This window comes from Squalius cephalus (genome assembly GCF_949319135.1).
Source record: "Squalius cephalus genome assembly, chromosome: 17".
NCBI classification, from domain to species: domain Eukaryota; kingdom Metazoa; phylum Chordata; class Actinopteri; order Cypriniformes; family Leuciscidae; genus Squalius; species Squalius cephalus.
This window is the reverse complement of record NC_137138.1, coordinates 10,183,465-10,209,832: the sequence shown is the minus strand read 5'-3', so window position 1 is coordinate 10,209,832 and position 26,368 is coordinate 10,183,465. Positions and strand designations below refer to the sequence as shown.

The 26,368-nt window shown below is 38.2% G+C and overlaps 1 protein-coding gene across 2 annotated transcripts; it reads right to left on the bottom strand.

Moving 5' to 3' along the window:
- Window positions 1-1,226: 1,226 nt before the first annotated feature.
- Window positions 1,227-26,306, bottom strand: kiaa1328 (KIAA1328 ortholog). Of its 2 annotated transcripts, none has more exons than XM_079898211.1 (11): window positions 26,191-26,306; window positions 25,638-25,679; window positions 25,280-25,518; window positions 23,898-23,998; window positions 23,672-23,787; window positions 16,098-16,222; window positions 13,167-13,699; window positions 12,813-12,917; window positions 12,004-12,125; window positions 11,771-11,888; window positions 1,227-1,868 (listed from the first exon to the last, which is right to left on the bottom strand). In XM_079898211.1, the coding sequence occupies exons 1-11, from the start codon at window positions 26,297-26,299 to the stop codon at window positions 1,661-1,663; spliced, it is 1,818 nt and encodes a 605-aa protein (XP_079754337.1). In that variant the 5' UTR covers window positions 26,300-26,306; the 3' UTR covers window positions 1,227-1,660. The 2 variants fall into 2 exon arrangements, with proteins under 2 accessions (XP_079754337.1, XP_079754338.1); XM_079898212.1 differs by having other exon boundaries at window positions 25,638-25,673; window positions 26,191-26,289.
- Between the last annotated feature and the right edge of the window lie 62 nt (window positions 26,307-26,368).

Here is a 26,368-nt window from a genome sequence, read left to right as displayed (position 1 = left end):
CTATCTAGAAGGACTGGATGACTAAAAAAAATTTAAAGACAAAAAACGAAACTGGATTAAAGCAGGTAAACTCTAGTCCTTAGAGATGCATTATGGTTGTAAGGTATTTAATCACGGAACATAAGAAGAGTCAATCACATTTAATCCACGTCACTTTCAGAACTGCTGCCAACATGCTATTTATTTGCCTATTTATGTACTCATTTGTTCATTTATTTATTTATTGCTTCATTTTAAAATACTAATATATGTATTTTTTTTTTTCTGTTTTTTTTCTGTTTGTAACCACACCGATTATCATTTTTGTCATTTAAACGATGCTTTTTATTTCAAATATATTTTTTACATGTTTTTGTATTGTGAGACACAATGGAACAATGCAACTGGCAGAATCAGGGTAAACCTTTATGGAGAATGTAGAACTCATGAAGGACTGGTGTGCTGCACCTGTTAGAACTGTCTGCTGTTTTCTTCTGTTCTGCGATTCCATCCGTCTGTCAGAACAACGATTTGCTTCACCGCTTTTTCAAACACGCTGGAAAAAAGGAAGAAAAACTGCACTAATCCATCAGACTCTCCGCAACTCTTTGTTTGATAGCCTTTCTTCATTAGCACTAACTGTCTTCAACTCATCAGAAACAATGCAGTAAAATGGGGTAAAAAAAACAAACAAATCCAGACATTTTGAGCACAGTTGAGCGTGCTGGGTGGTATCTGTGGATTTTTGCCAAGCCTATCACAATGAGATTGAGCTGTATTAGCAGTCGGATTGCTGCCGCAGCTCCTGCCCTGTTCTCAACTACACTTTTCTCTGGTCCCTAGACTCTCTTTTGTAATTTTACTGAATGACGCGTTTCCGCTTAAGCCCAGTAATAAAGCACAGTGTAGAATAAAGCAGCTTTATGCTTGTCCCATTTCCTGCTGTATGTCTATACAAGACTTTTTATGGTTGTTTTAATCTCTTTCTCTCTTTTTATGGATTTGTGGCACGACTGATGTACTCAGAAACCACTTCAAAGGTGGAGGGTTTACGTGCGCACACACCGGCGCCTCTCTGAAACTTTCTTTACAACACTTCAGATCAAATTAGACCAATAGCCCTGGAGCGATGTTTGGCTGAATCCCATTGCATATACCGGTGCTCCCAGATCTAGTTTGAAGTATCAAAGCATATATGCTGTGTATATTGGAAAAGCAGGGGAATAGGAAAGTGACGGGACACGTTTGGAAAAGAAATGTGAATTTATTAATATATGCAGAAAGTTTGATGACTCATGATTTTGTGGAAAATGCAGCATTGACTTCTTGACTAGTCGCTCTCACGAAAATTTCTCATCTCATCAGATGATAGAGGGATTACACATTACAGATTGCAGCAACTGTTCTTGAGAATCTCTTTAAACGTTTACGTTGCCAAGTCAGTTTCTTGAAAAGCCTGTAGACTTTTATGGAGCTGCTGCCCAACCATCTGTGACTGAATAAACACCACCATTTATTAATAAACACATTTTATTAAGGGAGAAACAACACTTGAATATGTTAAAAAATGAAGACCATAATTATTTCAAGACACTGAAAAGGCAGAATTAAGAGCACATGAATAATTAATGATCATTCAAATGAGTTTTGTATTCCAACAATTAGTCGCCATTACAACCCTTCAACAGATGAAAAAGATGTCTTCTAAGATCTCGCTCTCCTCCAGGTCTTGCAAAGAGGACAGACTGGGGTCTAGAGGAGAGAAAAGGGTCTTCTGAGAGGACAGAGGGGCGACGAAACTCTTCCGGGACGAGGGGTTGATTCGGTACCTCTCTGGGTTAGATACAGGACTGAAAATGTCCAACAGCTCCATCAAAGAGTCATCCCACCTAGCAATGAGAAGAAGAAACATGACTCAGGAAATGTCACATAATTATTTTATACACCAGAACAAAAGTGGACAAGTGGGATTAAAAAGCATGATCATTTACATACCGTTCAGAATGCTGCGCATCCTCAGATTCCCCTACATAAAAGCCACATTGTTGCATCTGACTAGACAACAGTTCACAGGCTTTGAAACATGTGGCCTAAGGGTGGGTATGAAGAACAAGCCAGCACATTTTTTTTTTTTTTCCTAGTTTGGAAGGAAACTATAGAGAGCTGAGCGAGGAGATAGATAAATAAATAAAATAATAAATAAACAAAGATTAAGCTAATAAAGATTCAACCCCTCAGTCGAGGTGCTTAATAAATTATTCATCGAGTACAGACATGCACATTTCAGATATAAAACATGAATTCTTAAAGCACGCTCCACTGATGCTGCTAACATAATTCACTGCTCATTCTAAACAGCATTGATTTGCATCCAATGCAGCAGAAGGGATGAGTGGGTATTCATACAGATGTGTGTGTGTGTGAGTGAAAGGGATCTCAGCTTCTATGAGAGGCAGAAAACGGTGCCATCCACTAAGTGCCTCTGACATTTGAAAGCAGTATTTGCTTCATGGCCATGATAGTGGTGATTATACAAGACACTGAGAAACATGCCATCCACTATTTCCTTCATGCCTGACACTTTATGGGTCTGAAATCATAAAAGTATCAGCCAACTACACCTGAAAATGTTTTCACAGAAAGGTAAATTAAAGGGTGTCAAATCTTCAAACTTTCATCCTTCTCAGGCAACACATAAGCTCTGTTCCAAAACCAAGTGAGCTCTTTACAGCCTACACTTCTAAAGGCCCCGATATACTTCAAGTGAAATTGAAGAACAAACTGTGTGACGTCATTTTGAACAAAATCAGGCCAAAACTAAGTTTGTTTTGCGTGCCTTTCGGGAGTTTGCTCTGGCTGGTAAACACCTTCATACTACCATTGGTCCGTGGCGATGATGTAATAGGTAGATGTGCTCTGAGGCCCCGCCTTCTCTGACGTAGAAATCTTCTTTGGTTCATTTCTTTTTTTCAGTCCATCGAAGTCTGACTTCCGCGAGTAAAAACATGAATACACCAGAGAGCCGCTTTATAGTAGAAATTGAAGTTGTAATTCTAATTGAAAGAGACACTGACTGTTTTTTCATGTTTAATTCAGTAAAAGCTGCTTGATTTTAAACAATCTATTGTATAAAGTGCTATAAACACGATGTGAATTTACTGGAATGCTGAATTACAGAGCTTGTGCAAACATATCCACATAGCTATGATCAGATGCTTTCATAACTACTGTTCTCTCAACGCTGCCATTTTTGTTGTGTTTATTTTGTTATTGAAAGGAAAGCACGCAGCACATATTTCCATATTCATCTAAACGTCACTCTCAGCAGTGTGGACGGCTTAGGGATGTTCACTAACAGAACAGACCTTATTCAAATCAGCGTCATCTTTGATTTTTAGCGGGAATGAAAGTGAGGCTGTGAGACATAGGCATGCATCTCTTCAGTGGGTTGTACTACTATATAATGCGTTTTTGGATTGTTTTGCTGACGAAACATCTTTTCAAGAAATTTCAGAAGACAAAAAACTACAGGCAACGTGAGCCGAAGAAAATAAGTGATCTAGGAGCTTTTTACAGCGGATGCCAGTGAAAAATGTCAAGTCTATCTGTCACAGCCTTGCTTTCATACCCGGTATGGCGCTGCTCTGAATAAGGTTTATATACTACTACGAAAAACGAAAAAGAACTTCGCCGTGAGTATATCGCGGCCTTAAGACAACATCCTAACTGAGATGTCGATAAGCATGCCTGAGGTGCCTTAAAATGCTGTCTGGGTAGGCAGCTCACTAGATTTTGGAACAGAGGTAGTAAATCTGTCACTCAATATCATATTCTTGCATTTAAATGTGTGACATCAAGACGTGTCACCCAATTTGAGATCAAACGTAGGTGTCACATAACTGATCGTCACTGACATCAAACCAGAGACGTGCATTGAGATGCTTTAAAAAAAGGAATGATTTTGAATTAATATTTAAATTCCAGCCTGTTTCTCACAAAAGTTATTGAAAGGCTACAGGGAAATACAGTGAATGTTTTATGTAAGGCCTCATTTTAAGGTGCAGTCACATTAACGAATTTCTGTAAAATTTCACAGGGAAAAAAGGTACATTGACAAAAGTATAGTGACGCATGATGCACGACTCACACAGAAGTCACTTTGAAACCAAACAGCTTTCTGGTTAGTCAACGCAGCGTGTGACCAAATTGCGAAATCTATGTAGGAAAATCCTTGCATTCCTATTGAAATAACTGGATTTCGCCCAAACAACAGTAAATGTGACAGCACCTATAGGCTTGCCACCCAAACAATTTTCATTGAATGAAAAAAAAAAAAAAAAAAGCAGTCAAAACTTCTTACATGGGACACAATATTAAAATATTTGCAGAAAGACTATCTCAAATATTAAGGGTTTGAAACAACATCAGAGTGAATAAATGATGATAGACTCTTTACTTTCAGGTGACCTATGCCTTTAAAACCTAAAATTATACCTACTCCTCTCACCCTTCAAATGTCTATTTCAGTTGACCAGGTGAGGACTGAGCAAACTGGTGAATCTCTGCACAGGTAAAGATAAGTTTTGAGGCTGACGGATTGATCCCCAGAGGGTTGAACACATGTTCACACAGCCAGCTCAGTGGGGTTCCTGAGCACCTGTTCCTCATGCTGGGACTGATGAAGGTGCCCTAGCTCTGGAAGACATCCTGCATTGTTCTGCTGCCAAAGATCGGAAACCCCCGGATCCCTGAGGACTACAGGCCAGTTGATCTCACTTCACACTTTACGAAGGCCTCTGAGAAGCCGGTGCTTAGACAGACCACCTGGACCCACCGCAGTTTGTTAACCACTGATACAGCTCTGACCCTGGACTCTGGAGGCAGCGACCATTCACCATAAACAAACCTACATATGCGGCACTATACTGGCTGTTCTGCCTACTGCCATCAGAAAAAAACAATAGCTTGCTGTCTACTGCCTATATAAGAGATTCTTCATAAGGGAATTTGATGTAGCGTTATTTTAGTACTGTATTTAGTATTTGTCATAATTTAGAAATAAAAGACCATTTTCTATTTTAGCCCTCTGATTTGGGCTGCGTTATAGTCCACTTTTAGACACGCACTTGCGAACTTCCCTAAGCACTTCTCCTCGGGGGAATCCCTGCCGCCATTTTGAAGTGCGTTCCACTTCGTGAAGTTTATATGGACAGACCCTTGTTACCTCGATTTTGACCGAGGGAGCGAGTCTACTTCACATGTACACTTCAGGCAGCTCCATATACCACAATGTAACACGACTGTGACGTCAACGCACATTGCGTTTAATTTACCCCACCACAAGCCACTCTATGATATTTGTTTTTTTTTGTTTTTTTTTATTTAAACAACTCAAACAGACCTATATTCATGTAGAATGCTGCATTAAACAATTTCGTAAGGGAAAAAATATATAATAAATCAACCCCATAGTGGATTCCAAGTGATCAAGGGCTAAGCACGTTCCAATTCAGCCTATTGCAAAGGTTCCGCCAGTAGTGGGCACTCATGCAACGTAAGCAAATGACGCACAGCTGAGTGAATTAGACGGAGGGAAGTTAGCAAGTGAAGGGCATGGCAATTTTGGACTGGAACGCAGCCGAGAACACTCCATTGGAAGGAGTGTGTCTGCTGTGAGACTTGAAATGGGATTGGCAAACATCTTTGCATATGAAATAAGTATTACATGTGAAACTCTCTCCAAATCTTTTACTATGTTTTTACTATTAGAGCTGTCGAGATTAACTAATCGTGATTATAGAATTACTCCCGTTGCATGAAAGGTTGCAGCAATGAGCATTCTAGCCGATGACAGTCATGTCTGTTGAGCGCATGATTGCAGTGCTCTCATCATTGCAACTATTTCTGTACTCTCATGAATGCTTTCACCATAACTAACAGTGCAAACACGATGTAAATAAGAGATTCATTGTGCAGTGTAGACAGCCTCATTGATTATAACCAGGGGTGCACATAATGTTCTACAATTATATACAAACACATGACGTTCTATTATATGCTGTTCACGTCCTTAGACTGGAAATTATGAGTGTCTATGGCAAAACTATCAATGCCTAAATTAATCTGCAGAGGTCAGGTGATACAGCGGTCACATGGTACAAGTAGGAGCTCTCAGAAAATTCCAATCTTACAAGCTGTAATTACGAGTTCTACAAGGATGTAAAAGCTTTTAACAAGTTGAAATCTCATAATTATGGTAATTACAACATGGCATGAACGCACCTTCAGTGACATATACACTCACCCTGTGTGATTGACAACTCCAGCGATTATAAAATGAGGGTTCTTTGATCGCTTTCTATATATAATTTAATCAAATTTAAATAACACATTTTCATGCTACTAAGAGAAGCAATGTGAAGTTGACCATTTACTCACTGGTATGATTTATTGACGCATAAAAAGCAATAAACGATTTTGAAGACAAAGTATGTCTGACTGTACATGAATAATACATATTAGAAATCACTGATCACAGATAAAGCATTAGAATTAACACGGTTACTTGAATGTAGTGGCATTACTGTCAGGTTCATATCTTACAGTAAAAGTGTTTGCAAAGCCTGCGCTGAAATTGCGACTGATTTACCAAAGAACCCACAGTGAAATGCACTGAACAAACAAGTAATGCTGAGATATTCACATATTTGTAAATAAATAACCACTTTCCTAGCATTAGGATCCTTTGGAAGGTAATGTTATTTTTAGTCCAGTGATCCTGTATCTCTCTTCTCTCCGTTTCACCTCACTAACGCACCAGTGGTGTAGAAGTAGGGGTGTCAAGATGATGTAGAAGTAGCCGTTGATCTGATTCTGCAGAGGCAGTCTTTCGTCAAGCTATTATGTCATAATGTGACAAAATCCGAAACGTGTCGTTTTCGGAGCTTGGTTTTGGTTTCAATAAAAGCTGTTTTTGGACTAAAAAGTAAGTTTTGAGTTCTGAAACTTGCGTGTCAAAAGATCATGGTAAACTGGATTTCTCAATTCATTACCCCTTTAAGTTTTTTATCTAATATTTTATTTCAGCTTTACTTCAATTAATGAAAATTATTTTTAACAACACTGGTTTGTTAACAACATGTTGCTAAGCTAACGATGATAGAACTCTAATAAACAAAATAAATATTACACGAGAAGTTTAGGTTTACCTTTTGCAAAGTGATGCCTTAAAATACTGCCTAAGTAGGTGGTTCACTAGGTTTTGGATAAGAGCAGGTTCTTCCCTGCTTAATATCTTCGTGGCCACCATCATTATACTCATGAATGCAACCATAGTGGGAAGTAACTACATTGCACATTTCCAATTCCTGAACACAGTATCAGCAACAGCATAAAACAGTTAATGTTGACTCCTACATTGTTTTTGCACTGTTAACTTGTCAAAACATATTCCAGTAATACATACATAATCAAGAATGTTTCATTTCACTCTTGCAACTTTACACAGAATGTTTTGTGCACTCTCATTGATGTTGCTGTTATTTTATATAAATGGAGATTTCTTTATGAAATTACTTTGCAATAAATATTATGTAACAAGAATTATGATCATAACTAACAAAAGCAAAAACTTTTGCACTTTATCTGTCAGGTATGTTTCATTTGCTAGCGATTACACAGCCAGTTACAAGCCTGTTTGAGAAAGAGACCTGCTCACTGAATGTCAGTATGCAACTTTATATATTTACTCAGGATAAAAAATTGCTACAAATATTTCATGACATCATAATGGATCAAGCTGCCTAATGTTCTTTTGCTTTTAAGCCCGAAACTTGAATCTAAGTTTCGTTGACATCCAGTCCTATGACAATGATAGTAATGTCCAATCCGGGAATCTCATTTTGTCGTTTTGGCGAATGACAATCGATTGTCATCCGACAATTCTTTTGCACATTTGCATCAGAGGGAAAGAGACAGAGAAAGAGAGCTTACACTGAGGGTGGATGGCTGTTGGGGTGGGACTTTGGCAAGGCTCCCTCTAGAAATGTGAGAATTAGCATTTTTATTTGTTGATTTATTTAACGGACAGGCCTCTCAAACAGCCATCCATCAACGGACGGCATTGCCGATATGAATAATGCATTTCTTACCGCCGGTCACAATCTATAACAAGGGAAGGGGTAGGTGTAGTTTGGGCGGGGGAGGGGGATGTTAGGGCGTTGGTAGGAGGAAATTGCCGGAGAGAATGCTAATGTGTTTGGCAGTCATATTTACCCAAAAGCTTTCATTGCTTTTCACAAGGTCCACTGGCGAATGACCACGAGACATTAATATCACTTAAGAGGAGGTTTGCTAATCCCTAACGCTATCTGTTCATTCAACGGATCAGCTAGGCATTGGGAACAGAGTTCAAGATGCCCGGGAAAAAAAAAAAGTTGAGCTGAGCACTACAATAGCAGTATTTAACTCTCTAGATTATTGAAGAGAAAAATAAAATAAATACTACATCTTAAATTCAACAAAACTAATAAAATAAAAAATATTTTTTATATTATATTTTTAAATGAAATAAATATTATATAAATATATCTCTACCGGTTAACTCATCAACTCAAGCTCCTACTCTCATCAATGTGAGAGTAAAATGCAGAGAGAGGATGAAAGACACTGAAAAAGAATCAGGTTCTACTTCAGTTACTCCAAACAAAAGACAGTTTATCAGTTTCCTTTGCCTCTGACTCCAGTTATTTTACTGTTCTCATTAAAAATGTCTGTCACGCCTGAGAGCCCAAACAAATTTGTACCCAAACAGTAATATAAAAATCCTAAACGGAAAGTACTGACAAAACTGCATGTCAATTTTCTTTCAAATCAATAGTAAGCTGAGGAGAAGCACAGGCCATGGGCAGGAGCACTGACATTTCTCACTTCAGCTCAATCAAAACAGCCCTGAAAATTTTAATGATACACAATGTAAAGTGATGAGGAGTTTACAAGAGATGGCCCAAGTCTGCACTGCACAGGTTAATTTGAAAAGGTGAAGGTAATTTGAAAGAAGGACGTGGTTTGATGAGTGTATTGTTTTGACGAGTCTTGCAGACGTTGTTGAGTTTTATCAGTCTGACTGCATAATTCATCGCCTTCTCTCCACTCTTCTGAGCGAGATCAACTCGAACAAGACTTTAATATTGTCAAAAGGAAATGTGAGTGGACCTAGCAATGCAAAATACACCATCATGGTGGTATGAATTTATTTAAGTAGTAATTTATTTATTTTTTCAACTAAGTCAAAAAGCAAACCACAAACTCTCTGTGATCTTTTTCAATGTAAGGAATTTTACGACAGTTTTATCGCCCACCACGTGAAAATAGTAAGTCTCCTCAATCATTCATTTTCCACAAACAGTGTGGGACAACAAACATGCCAAAGTTTAATATATTGGGTTCAACATTCCTACCACAAAGTATGAAAAATAGTAATAGTGAGTGACACTTGCCTTAGCAAAACTTTAAAATCCCTCAATTTGAAAGGCAAGACCAATCTAAGTGTGTAATAATGCAAGAATCATTACTTGGGTTCACACACCCGAAGGATACTGACAATCAAAGAAAACTACCCATTTCAGGTAGAGTGAAATGTTATGATTTCTAGCAGACACAAGATCCATAATCATTTCATTAACCCAAACTTTTATCCCCAGGGCATCCTTCTCCTTTTAAGCAAACTCATAGTAATACAGTGCTTGTCTATTGATTCACTGCTGGCTGACAGGGGCATTCGGTAGTTCTTCTAAAGTGTATCCCTGTGGCATCAGACCCATCAGACCTGAGGTTGTCCTGGCAGCATCCAACCTCTGGCTTCTTAAAAATAAATAAATAAACGACTCGCTTCATTGATTTCCTCAAATCAGGTTTGGTTCTGAATAATGCAAAAGTACCCTCCAGACAGTGGGATGCAATAAAATATTTATCGTCAATATATATATACTTTCCATAGTGCTGTTTAGGGTAAACGGTCATCTTGTTAGAGTTTATGCACCTTTTTAGCATTAGTGTTTCCCATGATGCTCTTCTAACCATGTCAAGATTAGCAAAGGCAAGTGTGTCCTTTTAAATTAAAATATGACTTGCATGCCAGATGTGCAGAAATGTAATGTTCTATTCCCATTCATTATTTACATAATTAAAATACAATTTTCTACATTTATTTTAATTCCTTTTTAAATTCTGTAAAGATTTTCTTACCATTTGAGCAATTTAATCTAGAGGCTTTTCTCAGTAAATATTGACAAGTGCAATACCTTAACTGGCATAACATTTATTCAACTAAAATCTTTAATCAATAGACAGTGCTTAGAGAAATGTCTAACTAAAGATCTATTTTATCGCCTATTTGATCACATATCTTTGACTTTTGATTTAAAGCTGTTTGACGGCACAATGAAAGGTGAATCCGGAACGGTCACTTAAAATTCAACAGTTTGACTTCATTAAGAGACACATCTCTGCCTTAGTCTTAGTTCACATTTGGCCCTTATCAAGTTCCCTAGTACTGTACATATTAAGCATATGCAAGTATTCAATTCCCTGTCAGTTCTGACACTCTCTTGGTATGCCTCCCACAAATAGCATGGCTGCACACAAAGCAACCTAATTTTCCCAGCCCCTGTAAAAGTTCTGCCTTGGTAATGAAACATCTGAGACAGAAAGGAACATATTAATGCAAAATATTCACCATAACATATAATACAGGGAGAAAAAAGGCAATTACTTCTGAAGTCAGTACATTTTCTCCTAGAAAAAAAAAGAAGAAATGCGCCTAACAAACGACTTACAAATAATCTGCATTTTTCAGAGATGGCATGTTAAACGAGACATGCTCATACTCTCGCAGTGAGGGTTGGGGGACGGGAAAAAAGACATGCTGTCACATTAATTACCTTTCTACGTTAAAAGAAAACGGTAATGAATTTCCTTCCCTATCCCAGAGTGTGTCTCGCGCTAGCGGTCAGTGATTCATTCTCTGCCTCACTCTTTCTCATTAAGCTGAGGGAGGCGGCACATTCTCGGCCCGAGCTGGAAGACTCGGTTCAATTACACCTGCTGCTGGGCCCTGCTACGTCAGCTAATGGGACTCAGCTTGGCTCCTGTCAGCCTCAGCGCTGGCCGGCAAAAATCTTCATTTAACTCATCAAAAAGGCCTCGCACTGCGTTGGGCCCAGACCAGCTTTCTCTTTTTTTCTCTTCCTTCACTTCTTCTCCCTTTTTCCCTGTTTTATTTGGATTCCCCCATATATCAGTTCTCCCTCCCCTTCTCCTCTTTCACATTCTTGCATTAAGAAGCTCTATCACAAAGGCAGGGACTCCAAAAACACAATTAATACATGGGCTTGGCCCCTGCTGTGCTGTTGAGCCAAAATTGCTGTCATTTCCCTCTTTTCACTCCTTCTTGAATTGAACTTGTTAAATTGTATTTACTTGTATGGTTCTTTTCATTGAGTTTCCTGAAAGTGGCTTATCTCAAGCACCAGGAGTTTTCCCCCAATCTTTAAATTGCAACAGCAGCCTCTCTAAAGAATCCCTAATTGGCAGAGTGGCCACACAAATGGCAAAATGAAATGTTTTGCTCATCTAAAAATACAGAAAGTGTGTGGAAAAACACATTAGTTGTGTTAGACAGATGGGCCTAGACAGGCTGTGATGACTTAGATGAGTGTATAAAGAAACCAATCCATGGCATAGAAAACAGAAGTGGACCAAAGACAGAACCCTGAGGGACACCTTAACTCACCTGGAGGCCTGTGGAGTCCTGGGAAGGCCAAGAGGAGGAATTTTGGGAAGAGCAGATGTCCGGAAGCTTTCTGGAATCACAGGAGAAGTGGCCATATCCTTCTTGGTAATGGAGATTTCTGCAGGGAGAAAATTTGAGATACTTGAAATTATGTAATGCAAATTTCCCATTAAGAAGGTAAAGTAAAAAGCAGAAAGGAATAACTTATTGAGCATAATTTCTTGTTAACGTACCTTGTGAAAACTTGGGTGTAGGTTGCTGAATACTTGATGTTTGTTCCTGTGACTGTATGTTACTCAACGGTTGTCGAAAACTTCTCTGCAGAGTGTGTGGCTCTCGCTCTTTTATTTCACTGCTGAATAAGAAAGAGAGAGAAAGATACTATTCTACACCATTTAAAAGTAAAAATAGTCATATTATGAGATATTATTACAATGTAATATTTTCTATTTTAAAGGTGCAGTGTGTGATTTTTAGCGGCATCTAGTGGTGAGGTTACGAATTGCAACCATTTCAATGTAAGGGGACCTGCAGTGTATGTAGATTGAAATGGCTCATTCTAAGGTAATAAAAACATAACGGTTCATTAAGTAAGTCTTTATACACCACTGAAAACATAGTTATGTATATTATGTTGCATTTCTCTCTACAGATCCTCCTAAATATTACACAATGCATCTTTAAAATATTTTAAATATTGAAAAATATTGGAATTTATTCTTGGTATGGCAAAGCTAAAATTTCAGCAGTCATAATTACAGTCATCAGTGTCACATGATTCTTCAGAAATCCATCTAATATGCTGAATTGGTGCTCAAGAATCAATTGAAAACAGTTGTGATACTTCATATTTTTGTGAAAACTGTAATACATTTTTTTTTCAGGATTCTTTGATGAAAATTATTCTTTCAAAAACAAATCTCACTGACCCCAATCTTTTGAATAGGGAACTTTTTTATATTTAAAGATTTTGACTTTTGACTTTTTCTTTATCTCTCCAGCTCTTTTTTGCATTCAGTGCTATTTTTAAGACAATCTTTACCTGTGTGTTACCTGATCCGTAACAAAACAGGACTGTGGACCTTCATTAAAACTGCTGTCTCCATTTAAGGGCTTCTCAAAATCTGTTGTGGTTGCTTGCTGAAGCCTTCAAAAGACAAAAATTAAAAGAATATTTGCGAAAAGTTAGGCTGTATTAACAGAATTTGTGGCATAATGTTGATTTGCACCAAAAATAGCAGGACTCGTCTCTGTTTTTTAATGAGACAAAAATCATGATTATTGTACAGTGAACTAGAACAATTTTTAGGTGCATGAACTTCTGTGTATGCATTATTGGTTATGTGTATGCATTATTATCTACTGTTTAAACAAAAGGCCCGTGCCAGGCTCTTACCTGCTGTACTGAAGGTAAGACTGACGGAGTTGCTGGTTCTGGAGCAGAAGTTTCTCTTCCTGTTGAACCAACCGAGCTTGAATTCTCTCCCTCTCCATCTCCAGCTGTTTCTTCTGCAGGAATAGACACTGCCGTTTCTCCTCCCAGTACTCCTGACCAGGAGGCGGAGCAAGTCCGGTTCGATTAGCACCACGCATGTTGTCACTCTCCATTCTGTGGCACTGATGAGAGCACTTGGGTTCAGAGGCACCAGGCCGCTTCAGGGCATCGCAGGCTGAGGGCTCCCTGTTGGAGAAGCTGGGATCACTAGGTCCACTCTCAGAATTGTGATTGGTGTGCTTGTCATGGACTCCACAGTTCTGCTCGTTGCTGGAGGGTGCACTGAAAGGTCTTGTTGAGAAAGAATGAGTGCACTCCACTGACCCACCTCTCTCAGTTCTACTTCCTGATAAAGGAAGGTCCAAGTAAGATCCGTCTAAAGCAGTTCCTCTCCCACACGAAGACCTCCTGGGCACCCCTTCGCTGCAAGGAATCTGTGGGATGAAGCAGAGGTAGAGAAAGTATACACGTCACCTCTGACCTTTTAATAATGTAGTAACGAAAGCAGGTTTTACTCAAGGGAGTCAGAGAGGGTGGGTTCATCCCAAAAGGACGCAACAACCCAAGGTCAATCACCGAAGAGATAAACATTCAGGACAAAGGAGAATCGTCCGCCTCTGAGGGGACAGAAATGGGCCACTGACTAATTCAAGAGGAGGTCGTGGAGCATGTAAACATGCATTACTCACAGCCAAGGTTTCAGAGAGGACAAGCTCATTTCCCTTATACAAGCTTAAGATGGAGGGTGCACGTTCTAAACTAAAACAACCGATGAGTTTTACAGTGTCGGTTAGTGAGTTTTATTTTGTTTTAGCTTTGATATTTTTAGTGACAGTGCTTTAAAGGGTATGAATTTAAAGATGGAACTTCTCTGAGACTGTTTTAGTGTGCTGACAGGTTAACAGTTATAGATGCTAAAGTGTCAACAATGCAAAACCCCTCTCTGAGAGGCTGCTTCTCTAAATCCATCCTCTTTAAAAGCACCGCCGATAGAGCCATCAAAACAGAGCTTTTGTAACAAATTTACCTTCAACACAATTCAAGGCAATAACTGTTGGACTTCAAATTGCCTGCTGTGAGCAATGTTACTATTATTATGAATAATCTTAAGATCTATGATCATTTTGAGCAACAAAAGGAGGTCGATATTAAGGTTTTTTATTTGTTGAATATCTGTTAGTTACGCAGTTCAGACCAAATGTGTCACTGTTGGTCATGAAAGATTTACGAGAGGTCATAAAAGTGGTCAGCAGGTTGAAATTAATAAATAAATACACCAATTTTGAATAGGGGTTCTAACTAAGGGTACTTTTCATATCATTAAATACTTGGGGGGGGGGGGGTCTCCTCCAGGTATGGGGTGTTTGTAATTCAGATTCATACAGTGCAGTTTTTTTGGATGCAATTAATTTAGAATTTCTTTATAAAGTTATTTTTTTTATGAAAATTGAGAATTGGTATGAATAATTATGTTGCAAAAACTATTCCAACTGTGTGTTAAAATTCACATAATAAAAAGTCACATTTACCTGTGCGCTTCAATATACAGTATCAGGGCTCATTTTTTTCTATTGGCCCTGTCAGACCAGTTCAGATTTTTACTTGCCCTGTCAAAATGCACAAAAAGTTATTGTTTTCGTTGTTTTTGACCCATGTAACCTTGTAAACAGTGCTTTAAGATTTTTAGGTAGGTCTAACAGTATGGATATATACAGAAATTGAATAAAGTTATTAAACACTTCACATTCTTCTCTGCATAAATTATAAATTATATACAGATTATTCCTTATTAAAGCTACAAATGTTATTCAGTCAAAAGCAGTAATTTTCTCTTTTTATTTTGTTCTTTGACTATCCATAATGACAGCGGTTTTATTAGGCTGCTGTCACTTTAATACATTCTGCACGACGCAGATCTGACACGCATCCCATTTTCTCACTCTTTACGTTTATTTAAGACTTAATTTAAATAATTTAAGACTGTGCTGGCGAGGATACTCGACAAAATGGACATTTTGCGTTAGTATATTTTTAACGTGTTAAACTGAAAAAAAGAATTGCATGGGTTAAAGTGTTAATATTGACAGCACTAGTAAAAATACATACGTACATACATATTCTGCCACAGCAATAAATTCAGCTGATGTCCAAACAACTTCAGATGGATAATATTAAACTGTGGCATTCATTTTTCCTTGTCAAATATTCTTTCATTTCAAAATGTCATATTACAGAAGTAAAATGAATTATGAATGCCATTTCATGTTTCGTGCAACCTTGGTGGTCTTATCTCTCTCTTTGACCATGTGCAAGACAGAGGGACAAATACAGGAAAAAAAAAATTCTGTAGCTGGGAAAATGACACAACTGGCCAAGCACAATCTAATCTAGGGAATTACTGGTGGACTTCCAAACGCCTGCAGTGAGCAAAGTTATCATCATGTATTCAAGGTCAGTCTTATACATCGAAATAAATATATATAAAGTCATTCTAGATAAAAGAATCTTGCAAATGTGTAATCGAAATAACATAAATTCGCCCAATATTAACTTTTTAAGGAAAACGGAAAATTTGCTGGGCTTGCATTCAAAATCACAAAACGGCCAAATATCAGCCGATAAATTGGTTGGTCTGCCAGGTTATAAAGATAGCCGGCTATACAAATGAATTTCTACCTGCTATGGTTATACAATGCCGTGACTGATCAGCTAAAATTCCAAAATAGCATAGAGGATACAAATTCAGTGCACGCACATGTTCAGTCTGAGCCATTTGTGGCCTCTATCTATCGCTCTCTCCCACACACAGACACGCTCTCTCTTAGTACTCACCTTGCTGTGGGAGCAGGACTGATTGAGCAGTGTGATAGACTTGTTGAGTTTCTCTTGCTGTTGGGAGAGGTACTGCTGATAGAGTCCCAGCAGCTCCTGACACTCTCGGTACTGGTGCTGCAGGCCTGTGCCGTGGGTCAAGGGTCAACACGCACTGAATAGCTCTGCCACTGTTCCCACTTAGACTAAAACCCTCTCTCCTCCCAAGCCAAACATGGTAATCCATTTTCCCCCCATGTAGTGTTGCCAAGCTACTGCTGAGTAGGCAGGAGACTTTATACAGAAGGTACAAAAGGTAAGAACCTCCCTCAAGGTAGTGTCCCAAAGGTAATTAGTAACTGTAAAATCAGCTGTATGTCGAGGTAAACACTCAAATATATTTTGAAATGCCCAAAGCCGATATCATCAAGCTTGAGAGGTAAAACAAATAACATTTCAAGATTGGTCTAGGTCAGTGGTCTGCAAGTAGACAGGGTGACTAAAAAAAAAGAAGTAAAAAGTACAGTACACTACTTAAAATACCAGTTTATCGTTTTGAGGAAGTTGGTGTTTTCCCTAAGATTTGAGGAGGTATTTGTATTATTTGGATGGCTAGGCAAATTTGTTTGGATGAAATTAATTTATAATGTTTTTCAGACCAGTGTCAGTAACAAGCAACACTAAATATGGTATAAAGATAAACCCAGGGCTGCCAACTCTCACGCATTGAGCGTGAGACACACGCAATTGACACTTTTCACACGCTCTCACGCCACACATCCATTTTCTCACTCACAGAAAAATTGCGGAGCAAAGAGGTACTTTTAATATTAAACTAATTCTCAGCTCTTAGATTCCGTCAATTTTATTACGAAATTCAGACAAAAATATAGAAATTCAGACATAACCACCACCCCCAAAATAAAAATCTCACTCCAAGCTAAACTCAAAAGTTGGCAGCCCTGTAAACCAAGGGTAATGGTCATAACCAAAGGTTATAATTTGGATGTTTTTTCAGAGAATGCCAAAATCTAAATCTGTATCATGCAGTTTTGTTGAAAAAAAAAGTTAAATATAAAATTAAATAAAATACAACCAAAGTCCCTTCAAGACAAGTCATTTCACTCCTGGCCATCTTTGAAACACCTCTCGGGCTTGCAAATACAGCTCCTATCTCTTTGAACGGGGAAACATAAAATTCTCCAAAACTATTCGCCGAGCTTACGATTAAATTTCATATTTGAAATCACCACTGACTCTGACAACAACTGTCTCATACATTTTGTTTCTAAACGTTTGAATCATGACCGAAAACGACATTTTTCTGGATCAAGCTAATCCGCATGCGCAGTGAAAGCGTGCGTCTGAGTGTTTCTATAGGAACCGGAGCTTCTAATGGCAGCTGCAATGACGCGATGACTTTACCAATCAGTGATTGGCTCTTATTTAGTAGGCGGGACTTATTCCACCATATTGAGCATTGCACTTTTCCCCATTCAAAACAATACGAGTGACGCATCTTGTGTTATTCTAGTCTTTGATACAACTGGCCAGGTACAATTCAAACATTCTAAAATCAAAATTCAACTGAATAAGCTTAGGTATAACAGGAAAAGCTACAAGAAGAACTTAAAATATATAAAACAAATTCTCCCACAGAGAGCTCAGTTGTCCAGTGCCCTTATATCAAAAAGAGGAGACCAGTTGGACTTCTACTCTGGCTCCTGACATTTGAGTCTCTCTGGCTGAATCCCAGCCGCCAATACCTGGAGTCATGTTTGTGACTTTTTGAAAAGTACACAGACTGAGAAGAAAGCGAGAAGAGACAGCAGCACTGCAGAGAAGAGATAGAAGCGTTTCTTCGGGGTGAGGGCTTCACACACTCCTCCATCTGGGTCTGACTGGGCAGGGGCGGGCAGAATGCCAGGCTGAGAGACAGAGAGAGCTGGCACTTATTCAGCATTGGGCAGAACTCAACTGATCTGGAGCAGAACCACAGCCACGCCGACTGCGCCGACTAATGACAGTGTGACGTACGCCCGCTTACTCTCACACGCTTTGCAGAAATCCATTCGGTAGATCTAATTTTCCAACGTGGAAAGCAATAATGGAAAGCGACTTTTTTTGGTCTTTCTTCTTAATAATCAGCCTGGCTGTAGAGCACAAACGCTCAGCGATCATCATAATACCTCAAGGCCCATGAACTCGAAAGGGGCAACACAGATCAAACCGACTGAAAGTTAGAACGATATAGAGATTATTTATAGTCCTCATATCTCCCTTATTACAATGTCAATAAGCACTAAATCCAGCCTCTGCTCAACAGCCTCTCAATCCAATACCCATAAGATAAGCATGGTAAATCTTACCTAAAAACAAAGGCTAGTTTTAAAATCTCCAGAATACTGCACAATAGAAAAAGGAAGAGGAATAAATACAAAAATAACCCACAAGGCCATGGATAAGTGATTTTTACCTTGGTAAAGGCAAGGTTAAGTGGTATAATCACACTGGATTATTGGTATAAGAACGAACCAGGACACCAGTGTTTAATAAATAAAGTAATATAGTATTTGTAAAATGACTTCCTTACAGTTGCCAAGCAATATGGTGCATTAAAGAAGAATTCACCCAAAACCAAAAACTCTGTCATCCTTTACTCACCCATGTTATTCCAGACCTGTATGACTTACTTTCTTCTGCAGAACATAAAATGAGTTGCCCATATAATGAAACTCAATGGGGTCCAGTGTTGCCTTTATCTTCTCTTGCATTTCACGGAAGTCAGTCAGTTAAAAAGGTCATAGAGGACAGATCAATTATTCAATTTGTTGTTTTGCACGTTATAGCTTGCATCTTAAAGTGGTAACGTTTTGCTTGATTACAAACTACATTCAGTATTCACGCATAATATAAATTTGTGATATAAAAAATTAATACACTATACACTAATACCACTGATTCAGTGCTGTCAGTTTGAATGAGAAGCAGGCCTGTAATTACAATTAGCCATACAATTACTACAAATTACTAACTTTGTGTTAATGCTCAGTTTCAGATTATTGAAGTATTAAATATATCAGACTATTAAAAACTAAAGTTAAGAACCAAGAGAGTGAGTGGTTCTAATATTCCCCAATTACCACCAGTTTAATTTGGTGATTAGAAATGTAATATAAAGGCCTCTGATAAATCAAATTTGCAAATTCCATCTGCTACCATTTGTTTTACCCCAATGTTGGTTTTTAAAGCAGATTTTTTTTTTTTTTAAGTTGATTCTGGACTGTATCAGATCAAACAAATATACAATTCTGGGATAATAAGATGTCTATTGTTATTTTATGTTAAAAAATGTATACTTTAAATTGACCAAAAGTTACAGTAAAGTCATTTATAATGTTAAAAGATATTTATATTTCAAATAAATGCTGCTCTTTTCACAGTTTCCACAAAAATATTAAACAAAATATTAAGCAGCACAACATTGATAATAATAATAATAAGAAGAAATGTTTCTTGATCACCAAATCAACATATCAGAATGATTTCTGAAGGATCATGTGACACTAAAGAATGCAGTAAAGATGCTGAAAATTCAGCTTCGCCATCACAGGAATAAATTACATTTTAAAATATATTCAAATAGAAACTGTCTTTACTGTTCAAATAATTGATTAAATAAATGCAGCCTCGTTGAGAAAAACTTTTTTTAAATGTTTAAATTGTAGTGTACCACACAACCCTCGCGTAAGGTCAGGTGACGCAAACAGGAGTTTGACATCCTTGTTCTGAATGCTCAGGTCGCAAAAAGAAAGCGGAACCACAAACTGATGGTTGATTCCTTGTTATGTAAATATTTTATCTTAAAATATCTTACTTAAATCCATCAGGTTTATTATTATAGCTTATTCAAGATCATCAGTCAACATCTGACTGTCTAAAATAAGAGGATACAAAGGCATATGAAATCCAGGGGTGCCAACATACAATGTCCTTTATGACAGCTGCATGTCAAACCTCTGTATAATTGCAGGTATGAAATGAGTAACTGTTCAACAAGGACCCTTACCATAAATAGGCCTCTCATTTGCAATGAGAACCAAGAGCCTGTCTCGTAGATAGAGTGCATCACACGCAGGCATCTACCTCGCAGCTGACGAGAGGCTTCTGATACTCTGATAGACAGGTTGGGCGTAAACACACATATTAATACATTAACAGAAGGGCGTGCAGGAACGCTCAGCGCCTGGTAATCTGGAGCGACTGGAGCGGGACTGATAAGATTCTCTCTCGCTTCCCGCCGCGCAGGCACCTCTGTTGGCTGCCGGCCAATCAGAGCTCATTCCGGGGCCTACATCAGGAGAAAAGAAAGCTGCAGGCACGTCTCCACCCCCATCCAAAAATACACAAAATCAGAGTTTGCATTCGATATTTCAGACAGGCGCTGTCAACATGATTCACTCCCCTGTCAGCCCGGCACAGAAATAAAATAATGAAATCCACCTCGAGGTAGAACAAAATTGCGCCGAAGAGAATATTTTACGGGGCCACTCGGCAGGATGGTCTGCGTGTGTTAGGTTGAGATGTAAATCGATAGGAGGACAGTTCACACAACCGCACGCTTCGATTTAAATAACAGTGAAAATGACTCACCAAGCCACTGATGATTTGATTATTTATATATCATGGGACTTCATTTGCTGGGAGCATGTGGTTTATTACTTCCAATTATTAGTGTGTCTACAAAACTAATTGGTCATAAACAATATGCAAGCAGTGGGTTTGTGATTAAGTGGCATTTCTGTGAGGGCTTATGCCCCACCTAAGCTCATCCCGCCATGATGCACGGATTCAGAACTAGTCAAACAAACTATTACAAAAGGACTTCTGCTCCTCTGATCCATCCGAAGCGTTCGGAAAAGCGACCATGCAAACTTCAATAAGATTAATGATATTGATGAATGCATTCAACTTCTCCTTTGTGTCTTCCATGCTTCTTGATGTAAATTCCTTGTGAAGAACAAAGATTGCGAGCTTCTCTGTAATAGAATCTACCGCTCAGAGACGTGGTGTAGAATGCCAAAGACAGGCTTGAGAAAATTCTAATTTCATTCCGTACACGGGCTTCAAATTCTTCCTACGCACAGAATGTAACTTATAATTTTTCTCCCCCTCCTACGGAGATATTTCCTCTTGATAATCGCAATCCCGGCAGATAAGATGGAGACAATAAGAGCAATTATTCTGTACAGAGCCTCATGACTCAGTTTGTCTTTTCACGTCCCCCTTAACCTTTAAGACCAGCTCTGTGGGCCAGCATCTGTCTGATACCTTTAGAGACCGCCCTGTCTCCACAGGGGGCTTTCATACAGTTTGTCTTGCACTACAATCTCTTTTTAATGGAGTTTTGAATTTTAGTGGAAATGCCAGGCCGCGGAGCCAAAGTGCATTTAATTGAGTTGAGCTCGCCTAATTTCTGAGCTCGCCTGCCAAATCTGCAATTTAGCAGCCTGCGATTGCTCTTCGTATTTCACAGTGTTGGACGAAACTGATGGTTCGCCATGTCTTTTGACCAAAGCAAGATCACCGAAACTGGCAGAGCCGCTAGGAAAAAAAAGGGAGCATCCGAACTGTGCGAAGTTTGTGATGTGCCAGTCGGATGACAGGTTGGCACGAGAAGAAACCCACGCCGTTCCCAGTGGTCATGAGATCAGTGCCAGCTCTTTCAATTTCAAACGAAAATTAAAAGCATTTCAACCCAAACCAAGGACGGGTCCGATCCCTGAGCTCAAAAACTGGCATCTAAAATAGTAAATATTAAACCTAACACAGTGTGCATTCTCTTCGTCGTTTGTCTGTTACATTTCACACAATCCTGCTGAAAATAAAGCCTATTTAATCTTCAATGAAAAGATTCAATATTAGAGATGTCCAATGTGACACATAATGCCAAAGAAAGTGGATCCTCACCCCTTCAAGTACAAGTGTAATTCAGCAACCGTCTCAATGACATCCTGTGGTTATATTGCCCCTACAGCAGTCACGACTGAACATGAATCCAATGCTTTGACAACACTGCCCCCTGTCAGTCTAAAACACAAAACAGGCCTTCTCTAAAGAGTGGACTGTGATTTGAGTCACCACATTGTGAATTACACTACCGTTCAAAAGTTTAGAGTCAATAGTTTGTTGTTTTTTTTAAAGAAATTAATACTTTTATTCAGCAAGGATGCACCAAATTGATCAGTGGCCTGTTGCATGAAGTCGGTTTCAGCTGCTACCCAGGTAAGTTTGAGATTAGTTTTGCTCCAAATCAATCACAAATCTTTAGATTTGTCGATAATCTCCTTTCAGTTTTAGCAAAATATTAGTTGTTTTCATGCCTTCTGCAAGACATTGCACCATTTCATGCTTTTCATCTTTAGAATGATCTTTCTTCCTCCCCATATTGCATGAGAACTGTGACTTGCTTAATAAAGGAGAACTCCGGTCAATTTTAACATTGAGCTCATTTTTTTGTACATTTGGAGTGCTGTCAATACAGAGAACAACGACAAAAATCGGTGTTGCCTACACCGAGTTATTCTATTTTTAAAATTTGCTCCCTGTTGACTTCAATGGGGCAAGTACTAAACCTGCTTTTAGCCTCTTAACATCCTTGATGTGTCATTACAAGTGCACAGAAAATGTGAGTGATTCCTTCTGAGTGAACACGAGTGAGTCTGACTGCAGTAGATGTGAAAGAAATGTATAAAAATGATGTTATTTAAGCCAGCGCAAATACCTTTGTTTACATCCTGTTTTTCGGTTGAAGTCCAAAGTAGTCGATTGCAGAGTTCACACGCATAGGTTTAATACCTATGATCACGCGCGTGAACTCGGCAATCGACTACTTTGGACTTCAACCGAAAAACAGGATGTAAACAAAGGTATTTGCGCTGGCTTAAATAACATCATTTTTATACATTTCTTTCACATCTACTGCAGTCAGACTCACTCGTGTTCACTCAGAAGGAATCACTCACATTTTCTGTGCACTTGTAATGACACATCAAGGATGTTAAGAGGCTAAAAGCAGGTTTAGTACTTGCCCCATTGAAGTCAACAGGGTGCAAATTTTAAAAAGAGGATAACACGGTGTAGGCAACACCGATTTTTGTCGTTGTTCTCTGTATTGACAGCACTCCAAATGTACAAAAAAATTAGATCAATGTTAAAATTGACCGGAGTTCTCCTTTAATAATGTGGAACAACCTCTTTAAGTGGGGTTTCCATTTACCTAAGAAGACCTGGCAAACTACTTAACAAACCTGTTAGAGACTGATACCAGTTCTCTAAAAAGATATGAGGAATAAAACAAACAAACGCTTTGAAAAACTAAAATCTGAAATCCTACTGATATGTCACCAGCAAAAAATAACTATATTGTGAAATAAAAACGTATGCAATAATATGAGATCGGTCATAGCTGACTGTTTGCCATTAAAATGTAATTGATGTTAATTTGATGTGATTGATGGCAGCTTTTCATTTAAATGAAAGCCTAAAACCTAAACTCGATAAGCATTCTTACTGTTTCTGTTGTAAAAGGATACTTTCTCTCTCTTGTACGATGAGCTGGTTTTGTTGCTCTAACTGTATGATTTGTTTCTCAAAGGTTTCCTGTTCATCCTTGAGTTTCTGTACAGATTCCTCTTTTTCTTCACTCACTCTGAAAAGAAACACGTAAACAAAATCAGATCCATGCACAGTAAATCACATTGGCTTGAGGTCTACTGTAATCATTCATTCATCAGACCACTATAATGAGAGGGGCTTTACCTGGCCAGCTCCTGGATGAGATTGGCAATCCGACGCTTGTCCTCTGGGCAGAGATCCTTCAGCGATGGCTTATTTTTGGCTTGGGCAGCGCTGAAGAGAGTCTGCAATCCAGAACAGACACTTTCAATTTTATTGAACATCTATAGAACAAGATGTTCCAGAAGATTTCATGTACAAATCAAATAAACAAACCTGGATAGGTTTTTTGTACATCCTTAAGAAAAAAAAACTGCCAATTTATGACTGTCAAAGATAGTTAGATCAAAGATAGTTACATTTCCTAAAGGAAATATCAGTTCTTGCAAGGTGATGTTTGATACAGACAAAAATTGAATATGCAAATATTAAGTTTACATACATCATAGGGATATAATGCAAAACAACACATTGACAAAATCAACAAGTTGACTGGTCTTATTGAACACCTGAATAATTTAGTTGGTTTCAGGATCACTTTACCCTGATTAGATGCATTTCTTAAGGGGCCTTCACAAAACACATTCTTACATTAACAAACAAAGGTTTTCAATATTCATGGCACAAAACACAAAAAATAAAAAAATAAAAAGACAAATTAAACCCCAACATGCAAACATTTATGTGCAAAATATCTAAAATCTATCCTAATTAAATCACTGCTGCTGAAATCATCAAAAAAAAAAAAAAAGAGAAAAATCCAAAACTAATTGGCTGTTGGATTAATTGTGATTAGTAATAAAAACATAATATAGTACAGGACATAATTTGGAAACATTTGCATGTTTCTCAAAAGCTCAAAAAAAAAACTTTAATGCTTATGTGCTTGAAATTAGTTTTGTAAACAAATAAACAATATAAATATTGATATTTTTTAATGGATGCTGGAGTGGATATTAAAAAAAATCTGTCAAAAGGAGTCCAAGCATCTATTGGAATGTCCAGAGTTCAATTATAGGTCAAATATAATATATTTTTGGATTTATTAAACATATTTGGGTCACTGCATAACTTTCAAACCTCCATGTGTGCCATTTCATAGTTTTGATAACTGTATTATTGAACATGGAAATTAGTAATAATAAAGAATGAACAGACTTTTGACTAGTGTTAATTGACTGGAGTTTAATTAATTAGAGACACAGAAATGTAAACTTATCAGGGATGAAAAAGGTGACAAAGATGCAACCACTGTAAGGAGGGTGAGAAAAATGTTAAAACGACAACGATCCAATTAATTCCAGAGAAGTACAAAATCATGTCCCGCACTAAAAAAAAAAATTCTGATTCGAAAAGCTATTTCACTCGGATATGTCACAATAGGGAAGAAAAGACGATCCATTTCATGCCGAGTCAAAAGCATTTCACCACACAAACACTGTAAATATTCAGAAGTCACTGCTCACCTGAGCTGAAGTGAAGGGAGGCAGGTCTGGTTCTGGTGCAGGTGTAGTGGTTTTGGATTTGGCTGCAGTAGAAGGCAGCTTCCGATCTGAAGCTTTTCCAGCTGCCATCTCAGCATTTTGTATTCCCAAATGCAATCCTGGTTTCTTGCCACTTTTATCCATGCTGCCAGCTCTCCTTTTTATCTTTCCCTCTGTATTATTTGCTGAACCAAACTTTAGAGCGACGTTCCTGCTCATCCCTAAAAGACGATGGGAGTGAGAGTTTTCAAATATCAAACATGAGGTGCCAGATTTATGAACAGGATATTTTAGTAGGCTATAACAGTAACAGACACATTTTTTAAAAATAGAGTCTCACCTGTAACAAAAACCATGGGCTGTCCTTGTTCTTCATCTGATTCTATGCAAGTTAAAGAAAATACAAGAGAAGCAGCTAAGCATACAATAAAAAGTAAAAGGAGTCAAACAGTCTACAAACAGAATAACATAAGACTACAGCAGTAGTACTCCAATCTACATGATAAAAATGTAGTTATGTGATGATGCTTTTACAGTGCTAGGGATAAGAACTGTAATTGCATGCATTTTACTGTAGTATTGTATAGTATTGTACTAACGTTACGTTCACTATCTACACTCTATATGTCTTTTCAATAATACAACTTAAATTCAGAACAGTACATGTATAGTTCCGTTCAACTGCAGCTTTGTGTAAGTTACGTTACTAAAACTAGAGTTCGGTTAAGCTGACAATGAAAATCCGCTAATAAGTTATTAGCCTCCCTTCCCTCATATACACTGACCAGACCACTGACCACGGTTAACCTTTATGTTTGCCAAACCAAAATAATATAACTAATTTAAACCGATTCATCGAACAAAAATACGAAAAAATGAAAGGATAACGTTACTGTCATGAATCCAGTAGATTCCATTGCCATTTGCGCCCTCAGCAACAGACGCCATACTGAAACAACCGCCACTTCCAGATAGCGTGCAGGAGCCTCTCCTCTTTTTCATCGTTGGTGAGTGTGATTGGATGCATTAACTTGCTTCGCCCGCCCATCCAGTATACTATTGGTCAAATCA